The following is a 17,257-nucleotide window of genomic DNA, read 5'->3' on the forward strand; positions in this document are numbered from 1 at the left end:
AGAGCCCTGCTGCTTACTTGTGGGAGGGTCTATTCTCTGCTTCCGTCCTTCTTCCTCTGTGGGGAGAACGAGGGAGGCGGCGCCCCCTGCTGAAGTCTGTGAGCGGCATTGAGAGCTGTAGAGCAGGTAAGGGGGTGGGGGACGCTGTGTGAATGAGTGTCTGATTGAGGGAATGAATCTGTGAATGAATGAATTTGTGTTTGTGTGATAGCATGGATGTGTAAGTGCTGGAACCTAGGCATGATGGGACTGTGATTGCTGTTAGCAATCACACTCCTATTATGCCAAGTCAGCCAGTACATGCTGAAACCTGGCTAGCTTCCCCCCTTGTGTATTGATGCTGCCACCAGTATGGGGTCTGCACTTACAGCCACCCTGTACCAGCATGTATTGGCTGACTTGGGATAATAGGAGTGTGATTGCTAACAGCAATCTGCTAACAGCAATCACAGTCCCATCATGCCTAGGTTCCAGCATTCACTGGTTGCCTGGGTATAAAAAGAGTGTGTTTGCTGTTAGCAATCACACTCCTATCATGCCAAGTCATATTGTTGATTTTTTTTGTCCAATTGTGGTGTGTAACTTTTAATAAAAGTGTGGTTACACACTAAAATTGGACAAAAAATACAATGCCCAGCCAATCAGTACATGCTGGAATCTGGGTATGCCTGAGATTGCTGTTAACAATCATAATATATAATTTTTTTGTACAATTTTGGTGTGTAACTTACTTTTATTAAAAGTGTGGGGGGGGCACTTTCAGTTTCGGCTAAGTGAACCCTGAATGTTCGGTTTTGGTCCAGAATTTTCATTTTAGTGCATCCCTAAAATAAATAGAACTATTTTATTTTTTACTTATCCAGAATCCTGAATTTGTAGGCCCAGAAATCCCAGAAATCAGTGAGAGGAAAAGTAAAGGTTTTGTGTCATTTACTTTATTTTAATCTGCATATCTTATTAAAGGCCATATTTTCTCTCAGTGAAAAATGAGTGCGGCCCTCGCACATATACAATTCTGATGAAGTGGCCCACTGCACAAAAAACTTGGACACCCCTGGACTAGGCCATAGTTTCCAAGTTTCTACTTCAGAGCTCCAGAAAGTAAAGTTTTTCAGCCCAAGATACCCTTGAAAGGCTTGACATATATTTATAGATCTTAACTGCAAACCATATAAAAAGTACATACTACACAGGAAAATGTATTATAACATCAATATGACAGTCACTGCAATAGGTTTTGTAAACAAATATTTACAAAGAAAAAAAAAAATGGTGAGTTTCGGCACAATTCAGGAATTTCCCCACTCCAGCGCTTTCATAAATTCTTCTTCTGTAAAGGAAAGCATCTTTGCAGATTCTATATGCATCTGTAAAATTGAAATGGCATAAAGATTACTACGTCTTGAAACATGTCCATTGTCAAGTAAATGTGTAATATTTTATTTAACCATTTTCCATACAGGGCAGCCCATATTTTTGTTTATGGCTCCAGTGAACAGCGAGGGCTTTTTTTCCCCCTCCAGATCCCCGTATATCCAGTTGCTATGAATCTAAAGCACCAAAGCCAAATTGTTGTACAGAGCGTTTCATGCCGAAACAAGTATAAAAAGTTGTGAAGTTTGAAAAGTAGTTAATTCGATAAAATATTCCTGCTGGGTCATTGGTTTGCTATGAAGATGAGATCAGTGTCACGGAAACCCCTTTAACTCTACACCCTTGAGGGGTTTATTATTATCCAGAGCCCCTGGTAAGCCTGAGATATTGCCACAACACTGAATGTCTGCCTTTCATTTACTTCTGTTACCCTCTCACCATTCAGTGCTAGATTGGTGGGTTTAGTGAGCAGGAAGTCGGTCTCTCTGTAAGTGACCGGATGCAGCCCCCTGTCCACTTAGGCTGCTGTTCTCTCTGCTGCCATGTTGGGTAGAAGTTTCGAGGATGCTAGGCACAGGCTCTATAGTGTAACTGGACCAGGTACAAGGGGGACTTCTGACCGTATTGCCCATGGTATAGGAGCAGACCTGGGCCCACTAATGCAGGCCTATAGATACGTCTGCCAACACTAAACCAACCAGTCTGAAAAAGACAGGAGACCTGTGAGAAAGGAATCATTAGCCGTTCCTAGCTGAAGCGGTTAGGTAGTGGGCATAGGCAAAAGGACTGCTGGTTTACTGCACAAAACAGCCAGCCGCCACCAGACTAAAGAAAAATCTAATATAAAACATACTTCTTTCTGACGTTGTTTTAAATACCTAAAGTAAACCAAGGGAAAGAAACAATGAATTTGAGGGTTACTATGCAGATTCCATGGCCTATAGTTAAGAAAACGATGACACACGAGTCTTACATCCTAAAAACCGGAGCTTTTCTTACCTTTTGTCTTTTTAAAATGTCTATTAGTTTGAGCTGTTTTTTAAACCCTGACATCAGTTCTCCTTTCTGTTTCTCCAGTTTTTTGTTTTCAAGCTTTAACTCCTCGATTTTTTTACGCTCCTGGTTAGCAGTGTCCTGTGGAACAGAGAATCCATTGGCAACTCTACAAACATTTAAGAGGTTTTACCTGCACCTACTAACTATCCTCAAATGACTTTAAAACATCTATATGATTGCTATAGAAATCTCCTCCAAGCCCTTTTCAACTGGAACATAGTAATAACGGAGCATATTGCCCACCCAGCCCTTAGATGTGTTTAAAACACCCGCAAAGTCTACTTTGAACGTGACAAGAGTTTGTGCGCTAATTAATATTCATGCCTAATTTACATTTTATATATATGTTTTAATTTTCCAGGCAAAGAGATATTCCGCCTTTATTTTTAATTTGATTCTAATAAATACTTTTTTTGGTGGGAGTTCCCATTTACACAACAATTGATAAATAGCTGTTTGGCAGGCTTCTGCCATTATCAGTGATGATTTCCTATACGGTACCTCACATGCCTTGAACGCCTGAATACAAGTGTACGTGGCTGCCAGTAGCCCTTCTTACTTTCCAGTTTACTCCATCTATTCTCCATCCCCGTTTATGCCGTACGCTGCAGATCTTTAATAGTCGCCTTTACATTTAAACATCATACTTTTTTTTTTTTACCAGTCACATTAGCATTTCACATGAAGTTGTAGGGGGACATGTTAACACACACATACACACAAAACATAACTTGTAACTTAAAACCTAATAATAAAAACGCAACAAGCAATTTGGATGAAACAGGCCGTGGGCTTTTATTTAGTTTACCAAGACATACAAATATTTCACTCATAACTTGTACTTTATAACTGATAACCAAACAACTTAACTCTTGGCATAAGCCCCAGAGCACATCTTAAACATATCTCCTTGCCAACCGCCCTATAAGCCAGCTGGACAAACTAACATCATCAATTCACCCCATAATTATAGGGCAATCATACCCCAATAAAAGCCACGACAATTTATTAAATATAATAATTTTTTAATTTTTTTTATATATATAACATAATAATACAATCAAAGAAGAGTGGGGAGGGGTGGGAGGGCGAATCTTCATCAGCTCGTCCATTTTCAACGCAACGCTTCGCCACTGCTCACCAGTCTCAAGGACAGTGCAGTATCGGCTAGGCGTCACGTCAGGTAAGTACAGAAACACCTCAGGGACTCCCTTATATAATTAGCATTCCCGCCCTTTAGCGCAGCGCGAGGCAAGCGCAACCTATCCCAGCGCAGCGCGAGACCTTCCCTAGCCAGCACGAGACACCTAAAAAGGCGGCAAGCGCTAGCGCAAGCGCAATAACATTTTTAAGTTACATAACAATTTTTTTTTTTTTTTAACGTCCTTAACCCTTTCTTTTATTAGGTAACTCATTACCTCAGTCCCCCCACCTTCATGCCACCCTGCCCTATGCGGTGCAGGCTTTATCATGAAGTTGTAGGGGGACATGTTAACACACACATACACACAAAACATAACTTGTAACTTAAAACCTAATAATAAAAACGCAACAAGCAATTTGGATGAAACAGGCCGTGGGCTTTTATTTAGTTTACCAAGACATACAAATATTTCACTCATAACTTGTACTTTATAACTGATAACCAAACAACTTAACTCTTGGCATAAGCCCCAGAGCACATCTTAAACATATCTCCTTGCCAACCGCCCTATAAGCCAGCTGGACAAACTAACATCATCAATTCACCCCAACCGCCTCAAATGGTTTTTTTTTGTTTTTTTTATAAAAAACCATTTGAGGCCCTTTCCCACCACACCACGGCCTGTTCAACCATGCACTGAACATCAACATTAAAAATATCGCATCCAATATCAGACAGATGAATACCATCCTGTCTGTACAAACCAAAACTCCCACCTTCCAACTCCCTATGTCTAAACGAAAACCCTCCTTCTAAGATCATAAATTTTTCCATGGCCCTGTTAAACTTCCTCCTAACTCTTTCCAGCGCCCGAAAATACGGCTGCTGCAGCCACATAAGGCGAGAAATGATTTCAGACCATATAAATAAAACCTTATTAAAACATCCTTTTAAACATAAAATTAACTCCTTACAAAAAATAATCAACTCTAACGATTTCAATTTACCTAAATCATTTCCCCCGCAATAAATAATAATGGCATTAGGCCACGGCAAACGAGTTACACATTCATCTAAACAATCCTTTAATTGATCCACCCTTAAACCCTTTATGCCCACCCAATGAATAGCTATAACATCCTTATCAAACCCTAAATTTTCACCATAACTCCGTAGGGCCGCTCTTCCCTGCGACCAAAAAACGAAAGAATGGCCGACAATCCATACTATGAACTTCCGATGACCTGCAAAAAAGTTACAATAAACCCAACCTATAAACATAACATTCTTACAACAGATGTGGCCTAATATATATTTTAAAACGCTCAGAACTCCATCTACCCAATCTTTTTATTACAGATTCATCAAGACCCAATAACGCTGCCTCTGTAGCAGCACCAATACGAAATGAATGCGTAGTATATCTTTCGTCACTCAAACCTAACTCATTCAAACCTAAATTCAAAACCCTTTGAATCTGAAATCTAGTAACCGTTAATCCGGATCGATGGACCAACCAATTTCCTTTAACCCCAGGACGAACCGCATTAAACTTTTCAGCTGCCAAAACCGGACAAATATCTGAACCATTTAACCTATTCAGCATCACCCAACAACCTTTTTTATCCTTATCCGTCTTTGAAGATCTAATAAACAATCTCAAGACCTGGTTACAATAAACATCATTAACTTGCAAACCAGAACCACCTTTCTTGTTTTTTGCCACTAATTCACTCACTCGAAAAGCTCCGAAAAAAGCAACAACAAATGCTGTTCTAAACAATAAACATTCAAAACTATCCCAACAAACTTTATCTAAAACACCTATTAAATTTCTTAAAACAACTGATGAAAGAGGTTTCCTATCATCTGGAATTTTCAACCCATTGTTATAACCTTTCAGCACCTGCCGTACCAAAAAATCCTTGAATGAATGCTGTTTCCCTGCCAATTTAAAGAAAAAGGCAATCCCAACTAAATACCTATCAATACTTGTTCTAGCCAAACCTTTATCTATCAAACTAATAACAAACGCTAACGCACAGTTAATACTACCATCAAACATATCTAAGCATTTTTCTTGAACAAACACATTCCAAGCCTTCCAAGCCTTAGAATAAAATTCCCAAGTGCTTTTTGACACAGATTTTGACAATAGCTCCCTCAACTGGGCGAAGTTAACTCCCACACGCATTCTGGGACTACCGTCCCTTCTTTGTCCGCATCCGGAGCCAATGATCTGAAAAGCTTAAAATTAAAGCGGGACAAAGCATCAGCCAAAATATTCTTGCTTCCGGGAATATGTTTGGCTTTAAGCCAAATATTACCTTTTAAACATATAAAAACTAAACGACGCAACAAATTTATCACCGGAATAGATTTTGCATTTAATGTGTTAATCACCCACACCACACCCATATTATCGCAGTTAAGTAAAATTCTCTTATTGACCCAATCCCTATACCATAACTCAAATGCCACCACCACCGGAAACAACTCTAAAAAGAACCATATTTTTAACCCATCCCGCCTTTAACCATGAATTAGGCCATTCAGCAGAAGCCCATTTCCCCTTCCAAAATATACCGAAACCCGTTGCTCCAGCGGCATCAGTAAAAAACTCCATAGAATGGCTATCAATAAATTCCTCCTGCCAAATAGATGACCCGTTAAAATCACTCAAAAATAGATCCCACACTCTCAAATCTTCTTTAATTTGCTTAGTTAGTCGAACCCTATGATACGGTATCTTCATTCCTGCTATTGACCGAGCCATATTCCTAGAAAAAACCCTGCCCATCGGCATAACTCTTGCTGCGAAATTAAGCATCCCCAACAGGGACTGAAACTCCTTAACCTTTAACTTATTAGAACCTAAAGCTGTCTTAATAAATAACCTTAATTTAATAATCTTATCCTCTGGCAACTTAAAACACATGTTATGGGTATCTATGACTATGCCTAAAAACTGCAACTGAGTAGTAGGGAAAACTGTTTTGTCCTTAGCCAATGGTACTCCAAATTCTTTCGTTAAATTCAAAAAAGCTTCCAGCATCCGAAAACAATCATCTGATCCTGCTTTTCCCATAAATAAAAAGTCATCTAAATAATGAACAATAGACACCAAACCTGAAACATCCCTCAACACCCACTCTAAAAAAGAAGAAAATGCCTCAAAATAAAAACATGAAACTGAACAGCCCATTGGCAAACACTTATCAAAATAAAATAAACTCCTAAATTGAAATCCCAACGACGTAAAACACTCCGGATGAATGGGCAAAAGCCGAAAAGCCGCTTCAATATCTACTTTAGCCAGCAATGCGTCTTTACCCAAAGCTCTCACCCACCTAAGGGCGTCATCAAAAGATGAATAATGCACTGAAAATTCATCTTTTTCAATTTCATCATTCAATGAACCCCCAAAAGGGAAAGACAAATGATGGATCAAGCGAAATGATCCAGGCTCCTTTTTAGGCACCAAACCCAATGGGGACAATCGAAAACATTCAAATGGCGGTTCCCTAAAAGGTCCCGCTATCCTCCCCAACGCCAATTCTTTCTCAATCTTAGCTTGTGCCACCTCCTCATTAACTTGCACTGATTTTAAATTGTCAACCCAAACACAACCTTTCCTATCATAAATAGGAATCCTAAAACCTTCCAAGAAACCATTTCGTAATAGATCAGCCATCTGCTTGTTTGGGTACCGTTTTAAAAATGGAAGCAGACTTGCTAGCTTCACTGGCGTCACTGCTTTTAGACATATCTTTCCCGGTATTCTGCAAGTTCCTCCGAAAGCAACGAAAAGCAGGAGGATTTCCAGCACAAACCGTACACTCATGCTTAAACTTACAAGTGTTGGGCCATTTACACTGGTTTTCATTGAATGCCCAACAAACACCTTTCTGTCTAGGCTGCATAGTTGCATTACCAATAGGCCTGAGAGTATTGCTATGTTTCTGGGGTAACATGATGCTGACCCACGATCCCACATCCTTCATTCCCCACTTTAAATTTTTATGAACTGACAATTTTTGTCTAAAGGTCTCATCATAATAAAACCAAGCGAGACCACCAAAGTTTTTATATGCTTCCAGCACAGTATCCAGATGCTGGAAAAGGCCCGTACAACTCTCACTATGTTTCTCACAATATACACTAGCTAGTATACAAAAAGATTGTAACCAGTTATTAAAAGACCGGACAACCGGTCTACGTCTTTCATCATCTTTGTCATGCTTAATAAGAAATTCTTTGGAAGCCGGTAGCAGTGACAATATATCTAAATATTCGTTGTTCCAAATCTTTTCCTTAACTGTCAAATTTAAATGAAAACCAAGGGGTGAGACCTCACAGGACATCACCTCCTTCATACATGACTCATTAACCACATTAGCACGTAAAACCCTACTATTATCAGAGACCCAGGCCTGAGTTGGACTAGTCTCCTGTACTTTCTTTAAAACATCCACTAAAGCAAACACAGCATCATTCAGAGTATTGACAGCTAAACTGGCACACTCACCATTAGCTGAATCAGCTCTGACCTCAGATGCCTGCTCTCTTCTTTCTTCAACAGGCAGCTGAGCCGATTTCGGATCAGCCTGCGTCAGCTGCCTGCCCCTTGAATCAAAATGATGGCTGCATCCCTCATCAGGATCATGCAGCGTCTTAACCTTCTTTAAGGACGGATTCTTCACCCGAGAAGCGGGTCTTTTCTTCTTCTGCCCGGCATCCTGAGATCTTCTTCCGGGTTTAACACGTCTATCAGACGCGACAGAGACCCGGTCACCTGATGCCGCTCGCCGAGATGAAGCGCCCTCTAGCGGGCAATTCACCGGTATATAAACCGCCTCCGGCTCCACTTCCCCATTCTCCTCCTCTTCTCCGGCACAGCAAGGATCAACTTGAAGGTCCTCGGAAGATGACGCAGCAAGAAGATATCCTCGCAGCCACTCTTCGCCTTTCTCAGCTACCCGGACCTGACGAATCTTCATCAGCTCGTCCATTTTCAACGCAACGCTTCGCCACTGCTCACCAGTCTCAAGGACAGTGCAGTATCGGCTAGGCGTCACGTCAGGTAAGTACAGAAACACCTCAGGGACTCCCTTATATAATTAGCATTCCCGCCCTTTAGCGCAGCGCGAGGCAAGCGCAACCTATCCCAGCGCAGCGCGAGACCTTCCCTAGCCAGCACGAGACACCTAAAAAGGCGGCAAGCGCTAGCGCAAGCGCAATAACATTTTTAAGTTACATAACAATTTTTTTTTTTTTTTAACGTCCTTAACCCTTTCTTTTATTAGGTAACTCATTACCTCAGTCCCCCCACCTTCATGCCACCCTGCCCTATGCGGTGCAGGCTTTATCATACTGTTTTCTGACACATATTAAACCACTGTCTAGCAGTGTGTATCTTTCACATAGTTCTGAAATTAAAGGAATCAACTAATTTATCACAACATGGAACCCACAGGAATTGCTCTGATTAGATAATTATTCCATCAATTTCAGATGAATCTGAACGCTCTATACCACTAGGCAGCGGTTTACGTATACCGGCTAACAGCATGTGAAATTTGTGTCCGGGTGGCAAAAACATAATGGGAAATGTCAACTTCAGGTAAAAAAATTTCAGTGCTAACTACATTAGCTACACAAGCCCGCAGTGTGACCCTCTAAATTTAACATAGGAATGGATTGATACTTGCAGTCTTCCTTGGTTACTCTTTAAATAGTATTACATTTCTTGTAAAAAATTCTAATATACCAACTTTTAATCAACCGTCAAAACATTAAATATTATAACTTATGACCTCATTAAAGGACCGCAACCTCCAGCGTGAAATTTCTAAATCATCCAGGGGTCTGATGTGAATTTTCCCTTTGTTGGTTATGGTGTTAAGGTACCTTATTGCTTTGCTTCAGCTTATTTAGCTCCATTTTATATTTATCTGCTTCTTCAAGTGCCCTATTCAGGCGAACCTCTGCGGCACTCTGACTGATTGCAGACTGCTTCTGTGCGCGCTTAAAATTTTCTACTTCCTGGAACAAAGTCACAATGAAATGAGTTAAGGCATATTACACATACAGTGCCCTCCAAAAAAGATCGGCACCCTTGGTAAATATAAGCAAAGAAGGCTGTAAAATTGTCTTTATTGTTTAACCTTTTGATCTTTTCTTCAAACAATATCCATGAGAGCAGAGTATTTTTGTATATCAAACAATCACAATTTATCCACCAAAAAAATGGTACATTTGCTACCTACTTTCCAAGATAAGAGCTTTGAGTTTTATCCTATAATACAGGGCAAGGGATCTGAGACCATCCCTCCCTACAGAATCTTTCTACATCCTTTAAATTTCAAGGTGGACACTGATGGACTCTCCCCACAGGTTTTCTATGTCAGGGGACTGGAATGGCCATGGTAGGATCTCATGGTCAGTTAGCCATTTTTGTGTTCAGTTTGATGCATGCTTTGGATCATTATTCTGATGGGAAATCCAACCATGGCCCATTTTAAACTTTCTGGCAGAGTGTTTATTTAATATCTGTTGATATTTGATAGAGTCCATGTATCCTAACAAAATGTTGGCAGAAAAACAACCCCAAAACAGTAAAGAGTAAAACCACCACATTTAACCGTGGGCATGAGGTACTTTTAGGTATGGCTACTTCTCTGTGTGCCAAACCCACCTCTGGTGTTTATTGCCTAAAAGTTCCAAATGCTTTTGACTTGATAAAGGGAGGACTCCCGAAAGCTCGTCTATTATTTTAAATACTGTTAGTCCAATAAAAAAGGTATTACAAGATTCTGCAACATTCTGTTTTTTTGCATTCTCTTATACACTGGACTAATACGGCTACCCCAAACTACAGTAGTGTCTGGCAAACAGAAGACTGTTGAGTTTTCAGATGAGAGTAGAGGCTTTTTTTTTTTTTTTTTAAACCCTTCCTAACAACTTGTGGTGATGTAGGTGACGTGGGAATGTAGTGTTGGAGACTTTCTGACCCCAAAACACAACCAACTTTTGCAATTCTCCAGCTATGATGCTTGGAGATTTTTTTTGGCCACTTGAACCACCCTCTTCACAGCGCGTTGAGACAATATAGACACACATCCTCTTCCAGGTTGATCAATAACATTTCCAGTTCACTGGAACTTCTTATTTGTTGCCCTGATGGTGGAAATTGCCTTCATCAGGATATACCTATTTAATTTGTAAATGCAGATTTTCTTGCATTTTGTTGAAAAGACCTAATTCGTAAGGCAGTAAAAAGTAACTTATGGGGGGTCTATTCATGAGAATGGAAGTTTGGCATAGAGCTGAACATTCAAACTCCGTGATATTGCTATGTCTTATTATTGGCAAGGCCCAGTGACATGGTATGTCCTGATGAAGGCTCTGTGTAGGAGACCAAAACGTCGATATGACCTAAACTAATAAATATTTTTGCACTTTAATATGAAGTCCTGCGAGTGCTCCTATTTTTTCCATGCATGTCTAATTGGTCAGCACTGGGGCAAGTACATTTATGGATTAGAGTGTGCCTTCCATTCTTGAGACATTATATATATATATATACATATATATATATATATATATATATACACACACACATATATATATATATATATATATATACACACACACACACACACACACATAAATATGCATGCCCAATGCAATAAATCAATTATTATAATCATAAAGATATGCCTGAATATTTTACAGAACATATCCATAAACATTAGTAATCAAAACGATAATAATCATAAGTCAATGGGATCTTAGCACAAGACTATGATGTAACATGAGATCAAGACTAAAATGATGTAAGTGTGAATCTCTACAACTTGAGTCCATATGAAAGGAGGCCTGCCTGGGTATTTATTATATAATAGAATTTCCACATACCTAGTTATTTTAGTTAATTGCAGAATATATGACAGAATTAGAGGTCAAGATAGACAGAAAAAGAGAGAAACGTACACATATAACTCATAAAGATGGCACGATTCCCTACCCTGATGGACACTAATCAGCGTATACATAACTGAGGTCATCTGATAATTTTAGTGCTTCTGTCAGAGAAGTGTATTATCCCACAAGTAAAATTCCAAACCACTTAGTTAGGTCCTAAGTCTCAACATGTTCTTGCATAACTCATTTCTAGCTCTTGACGGGTCTGGAGTTCAAGGGTGACATTGTATATTATAGTGTGCATTTAATTACACAAAGTAGTTATGTCACTTCTATCTATTCCCAATGACCAAAGGACACTTGATTTTTTTTCCCCTTGGCAATACATTTCTGGTTTGCACAGCATCAGACATTTCCTAGAAGCTCCCATGACTTCAAAATATAAATCTGCCACGTTTAAGAGAATTTTAGAATTGATATTTCTCACAGAAAAAAAAAACCACTTAATGTGATTCTGACTCCAAGACAAAGTCATTTTCTGCCTTCCCACCTAATATAGTCTCGCTAATTTGTATGCACATTGTGTTCTCCAAATACTGCAAGAACATCATGGTATTGATGGTATGACATCATCCCTTATTAGCAAGTCCTGCCGAGTTTCTCTCAAGGTTCTATCTCAGCTAATATTTCAAGAGAGAAAATAGAATATGACCTCATATCCCTCTATACTCCCATCCCTGAGGGAATGGTTCGTTTTTAACCTTCATACGTGTGTTAATATTTAACCCATTCAACAGTCCAGAGAGCTGTACAGAAATCAGCAGCCTCTTTGGACAGAGACATCACACAAACATTGAAGATTTCATTCACCCTTACTGTTTTACCTATGTTATTGCAAACAATTTGTCATGTTTAGGCAACAGCGCACATAAGCCTTTCTTAGGAAAAAATCTAAATACAGATATTAAGAAACCTGTCAGTGGGTAGGTTTATGTGGTTTTAATCTAAGCTGTGTCTCACAGTACAATATTATGGAGAATGAAGAAAATAATGTTCCTTGCAAGCCATGCATTATGGGATTCTGGGGCTAGTCACCAGAGCCCCAATGTAATTTATTACTGTACTAAAATAATAAGACAACAGTATTATATATCACTCACAGAAGAATTCAGCACTGAGTAATAGTGTGGTCCTGGATACATGTTCTTGGCATTTTGAGGCCTAGAGAATCCCTGAATTAAAGATTTATTTTGTAGACATGGTGTATATTTGGTCACCTGGTGATACGGCATGAAACGTCTGCTTGATTTGTTAGCAAATTATGAAATCCCATTACAGTTAGGAACCTTAAAGCCACTTTGCCAAAAGGGATCTATAGATGTGGTAGGTTACCAGTTGTAAAGACGTATGGTGCACCTATATTGTATGCACCTATATTGTGTGCTGTACCCACAGAATATGATATAGTTCTTCAGTATATATATATTATTCATTGTTTCCGTCAAAGCATTATAAACCCATATTTTACATTATACACCAAAAAGTACTACATTTTTTGCATCTACCTTTTATGTATGTATGTATATCTGTTTACATATTCTAAGTCGTATGTCTGCCAATCTACATATGTCCACTTCACAATTATTCTATATATTAAAAATGGATAAAAAAAAGATAAAAAGTAAACTTGTGCCTAATTAGCTGAAAGGAACACTTTAAAAGATCTGTGTTTATATGTTTTTAAACATTATAGTTTTATAGTATTAAGCTTTTATTTGTATTTTGCATTTTTACATTTGGTAGTGGATTTTTCCTGCTCATTCATATAGAGGCTTTGCAGTGTACTAGCTAAATGCCACTTACTTAACTTGTACAAGTCCTTTATAAATTGCAATGGTATAAGAAAGTTAAATATATATATATATATATATATATATATATATATATAAACAAATACAAAAAGGAAGCACTCACCTGAACTAGCATTAATTATAAGGGGGTGCTGCTGAAGACCAAAATCATACACAATCACTAAATCAGCGCCCACACATCAAATAGATTATAAACTCTCATGACTGTAGTTAAAATTACTTAAAAACACCTTTCTAAGATGACAAAATTGGAGTTTTAGTCACATTATATGGCCATATTATGCTAAGCCCACCACTACGCCAAAGTATTCCAATGTAGGTGGGTCCTAACCTAAATACTGTTGCTTATATGGAGCTAAATCTTTGCAAATACATTGCTTACCAGGAGCCAAAAGGCCTTCCTAAATACAGACACTCCTGCAATTTATAGGTTTCCAAGGACCTCACAAGGCCTTTTGGCTCCTGGTAAGCAATGTACCTGCAAAGATTTAGCTCCATATACGCAACAGTATTTAGGTTAGGACCCACCTACATTGGAATACTTTGGCGTAGTGGTGGGCTTAGCATAATATGGCCATATAATGTGACTAAAACTCCAATTTTGTCATCTTAGAAAGGTGTTTTTAAGTAGTTTTAACTACAGTCATGAGAGTTTATAATCTATTTGATGTGTGTGTGCTGATTTAGAGATTGTGTATATATATATATATATATATATATATATATATATATATATATATATATATATATATATATATATACACAAAGTCCAGACTGAGATGCCAGTATGAGAGACACAGACTATGCAGATCCTTGCACCATAAATAAACATGTGATTATAAGCACCTGGCACTTGGAGATATATATGTTTGATCCAATATACACGATTATAGCACTATATACACTTTTATATATATATATATATATATATATATATATATATATATATATATAGACTGAGATGCCGGTACACGGGACTAGGATTATGCAGATTCCTGCACTTTAAATACAAATGTTACTATAAGGATCCGGCACTCAGACATATACCTATATTCATATTAGTTGTTCACATCACATTTTCAACAAAAAATTTTTTACATATTTTTCGAAACACTTTTTAAATACTATGCATATTTGCCTCTATATTTATCAATTTCAACATAGTAATCACAGTTTACTTGTTGAGCACAATAATACATATACATTTATAAAGGCATATATAGAGGTTGGGATTCCGGTATATTAGATTTGTACTATGCAGATTCCTTGCAGTTTAAATATACATGTTGCCATGATTACCCAGCACACAGATTGAACGTCTGAGATCCGGACGTAGCAGGTGACGTAATGCACATGCGCACTGGGGGATGGTACACGCCGGGTTCAGACACTCCTAGCACTACAGGTGTGGTAAGTCTTGCTAATTATGTTGTTTTAGGGTATAAATTTCACTTGCATTTCGTTTTTTGTCATGTCCTGATGAAAGTCTGAAATAAACAAGACTGAAACATTGACTTGAAAACCGAAGTTGTTTGTGTGGTTATTTGGAAAGTCCCTGGAGTGCCGGTAACTATTTTTGGACTTTATATATATATATATATATATATATATATATATATTCCTGGTATGCCAGATTTACATCCACTGTAAGAAGGTTGCTTACCTTTTCCAGCATGGATAGCTGATTTTGTAATCCATCACTTTTCTTATTTGCTTCTTCGGCTAAATGTTTGTACTTCTCTGCTTGAGTTTGCTGGATGTTGGCTGACTTCTGTAAACGTGCCCGTTCTTCCTCAAGCTCTTTCGCTCGAGAGACAAAATTTCGATTTTCATCATCCTTTTAGAGTTAATAGCATTAAAATAAAAATGCATTATTATTTGTATTACTTATAAAGTCTACTGCAGGTAAAATACTTTTATGGTCAACTGAACCTTGAAAACATGTCAATATCTATAATATAATCAAATAAAACACAAAGGGTGCAACAACAAACACTGAAACGAATCCGGATGCAAATGTTGAGTACATACATTTATTAGAATACAATTATTATTTTGACTATACTGCAAATGCAGTTGTAGAGCTGCTACTATCCATGTCTTATATATTATATTAAAGTTGCTGAAATTCTGAATGGCTATAAAAATAAACTCTGTCTCAGTATAGCTCTATAGTATAATGTTCACGTTCTTTCCTATCCTTCTATCTGTGCGTGTTACTCCTTTGGTGTATGTATAAAGGGCGTTCTTTGTGCAGTGTGACCAGATTTATCAGTCACTATAAAAACCAATGCGATGTTCCATCTGGTTGCTCCAAAACGGCACTTTCAAAAGGCTCTTCGAAACAAGTGGTTTACCTTTTTATTGCATTCATGTGTTATGGTATCCAGCTCCTCCTGCATGACCCGTAGCTTTGCTTTCAGAAATCTGATCTGTGCTTCTGTTAAGTATATACAAATTAAACATTAATATGAATATGAATAGGAGTAGCTCCCATAAGCACCATTGGCTGTGAAAGCAAAAGTTAATTTACAATCGCCACATAGCAGCTTGCACTTTCAAGCTGCATCCCCAGGGTGACTAGCACCTTCTTCATGAAGACAGCCATCCACTGGCAATGAGTCTCGCCAATTTCAATATAGAGCATCTTTGAGCATTGCTCTCTGTGAGAGGCCACTTGTTGGCTTCTGGTCTCAGCTGATTGACTGACATGCAAGTTCACATCAACTGCCAGTCAGACAGCTTATAGAAAATGAGGAATACCCCAGGCAACAAAAAATAATTCTGGGTTCTATCAGAGAAAAGTTCAATGGTTCAACATCACAGTTCCTTAAGCTTGGCCTGAAAACATTGGCTTTCTTGATCTCACACAAATCTTTTTTGTCACTGGCACTGCTTGCTCTGGTTTTGTACATCATTTGTTTTTTTCCCAATTTATATTTTATACTGCCCTAAATAGCTATAGTGTGCAGTGTGATTTTTTAGACGTTTGCGTATAAGCTAACAGCAACCAATAACTTAGACATTAGTAGCTGGAATTAGGTATGACTGAAGCCCATGACCTCAAATTACCTTCTGGCACAAAGCAGACTTCTGGAAACCTTTGCGTTATGACAGACCAAAGTGTTTAATAAAATATTTCCCTGATCACTGTTTCAATACAAATGCAGAGCATTAAATGCCTCATTTGCTGGCAATGTCATCTCATCATCAGAAGTGCATGGTCTCATCTTCCACGAAGAGTCTTGGCATAGGTTCAGTGCTGACATGGCAGCACAATACCAAGGGAGCACAGATGTACGAGAGGAGATGTTGTTTGGAAGACTTTTAAAGAAAAGGCAATGCTCACACAACCGGAATGCAAAAGTACACAGGCTCGTCGCTGTAATATTGTCAAACCTCTACTCTTCGATTTGTGCCGTTGCATGGGATATTCTCACCTGGTAGTAGGTCAGGTGTAAGTCACAGAGGGTACATGAGGTCAAAATGGATTTAAATGCTATACATTATTATTTTCATATGATATTTCTATTATATTTTTCATTTTAAAGGACCACATAAGCACACTGTTATACCCACTATACGGTTATAAACATGTTAATTAACACTTCCACAGAGTGCAAGGAATCTCTGATTTACGAGTGCACTGCATCTCTGCGCAGTACAGATTTTAATATTGAACAGCCCTACCTGCTCCGATGTCACTGCTTATTCCTGGGATGACATCATCTTCTGTATTCTCTGGCAGATGCCCTTCATCCAGTTTGCATTCAATCTTGCTAATGGTTTTTGCCAGGGAGAAGTCTGTGATGTCTGCAGGGACTGCAACATCATCTGCCACTTGTGCATCCGGAGGTCGTGATACTGGTCTAGGAATATAAAAATG

The 17,257-nt window shown here is 38.5% G+C and overlaps 1 protein-coding gene across 1 annotated transcript; it reads right to left on the bottom strand.

Moving 5' to 3' along the window:
* Positions 1–1,289: 1,289 nt before the first annotated feature.
* Positions 1,290–15,773, bottom strand: LOC149297785 (testis-expressed protein 9-like). The gene is made up of 5 exons (XM_089488287.1): positions 15,729–15,773; positions 15,035–15,208; positions 9,485–9,619; positions 2,374–2,508; positions 1,290–1,367 (listed from the first exon to the last, which is right to left on the bottom strand). The coding sequence occupies exons 1-5, from the start codon at positions 15,771–15,773 to the stop codon at positions 1,290–1,292; spliced, it is 567 nt and encodes a 188-aa protein (XP_089344413.1).
* Between the last annotated feature and the right edge of the window lie 1,484 nt (positions 15,774–17,257).

Source organism: Sceloporus occidentalis, unplaced genomic scaffold (genome assembly GCF_023333645.1).
Source record: "Sceloporus occidentalis isolate IW3139 unplaced genomic scaffold, rSceOcc1.0.p SCAF_37, whole genome shotgun sequence".
Taxonomy (NCBI): domain Eukaryota; kingdom Metazoa; phylum Chordata; class Lepidosauria; order Squamata; family Phrynosomatidae; genus Sceloporus; species Sceloporus occidentalis.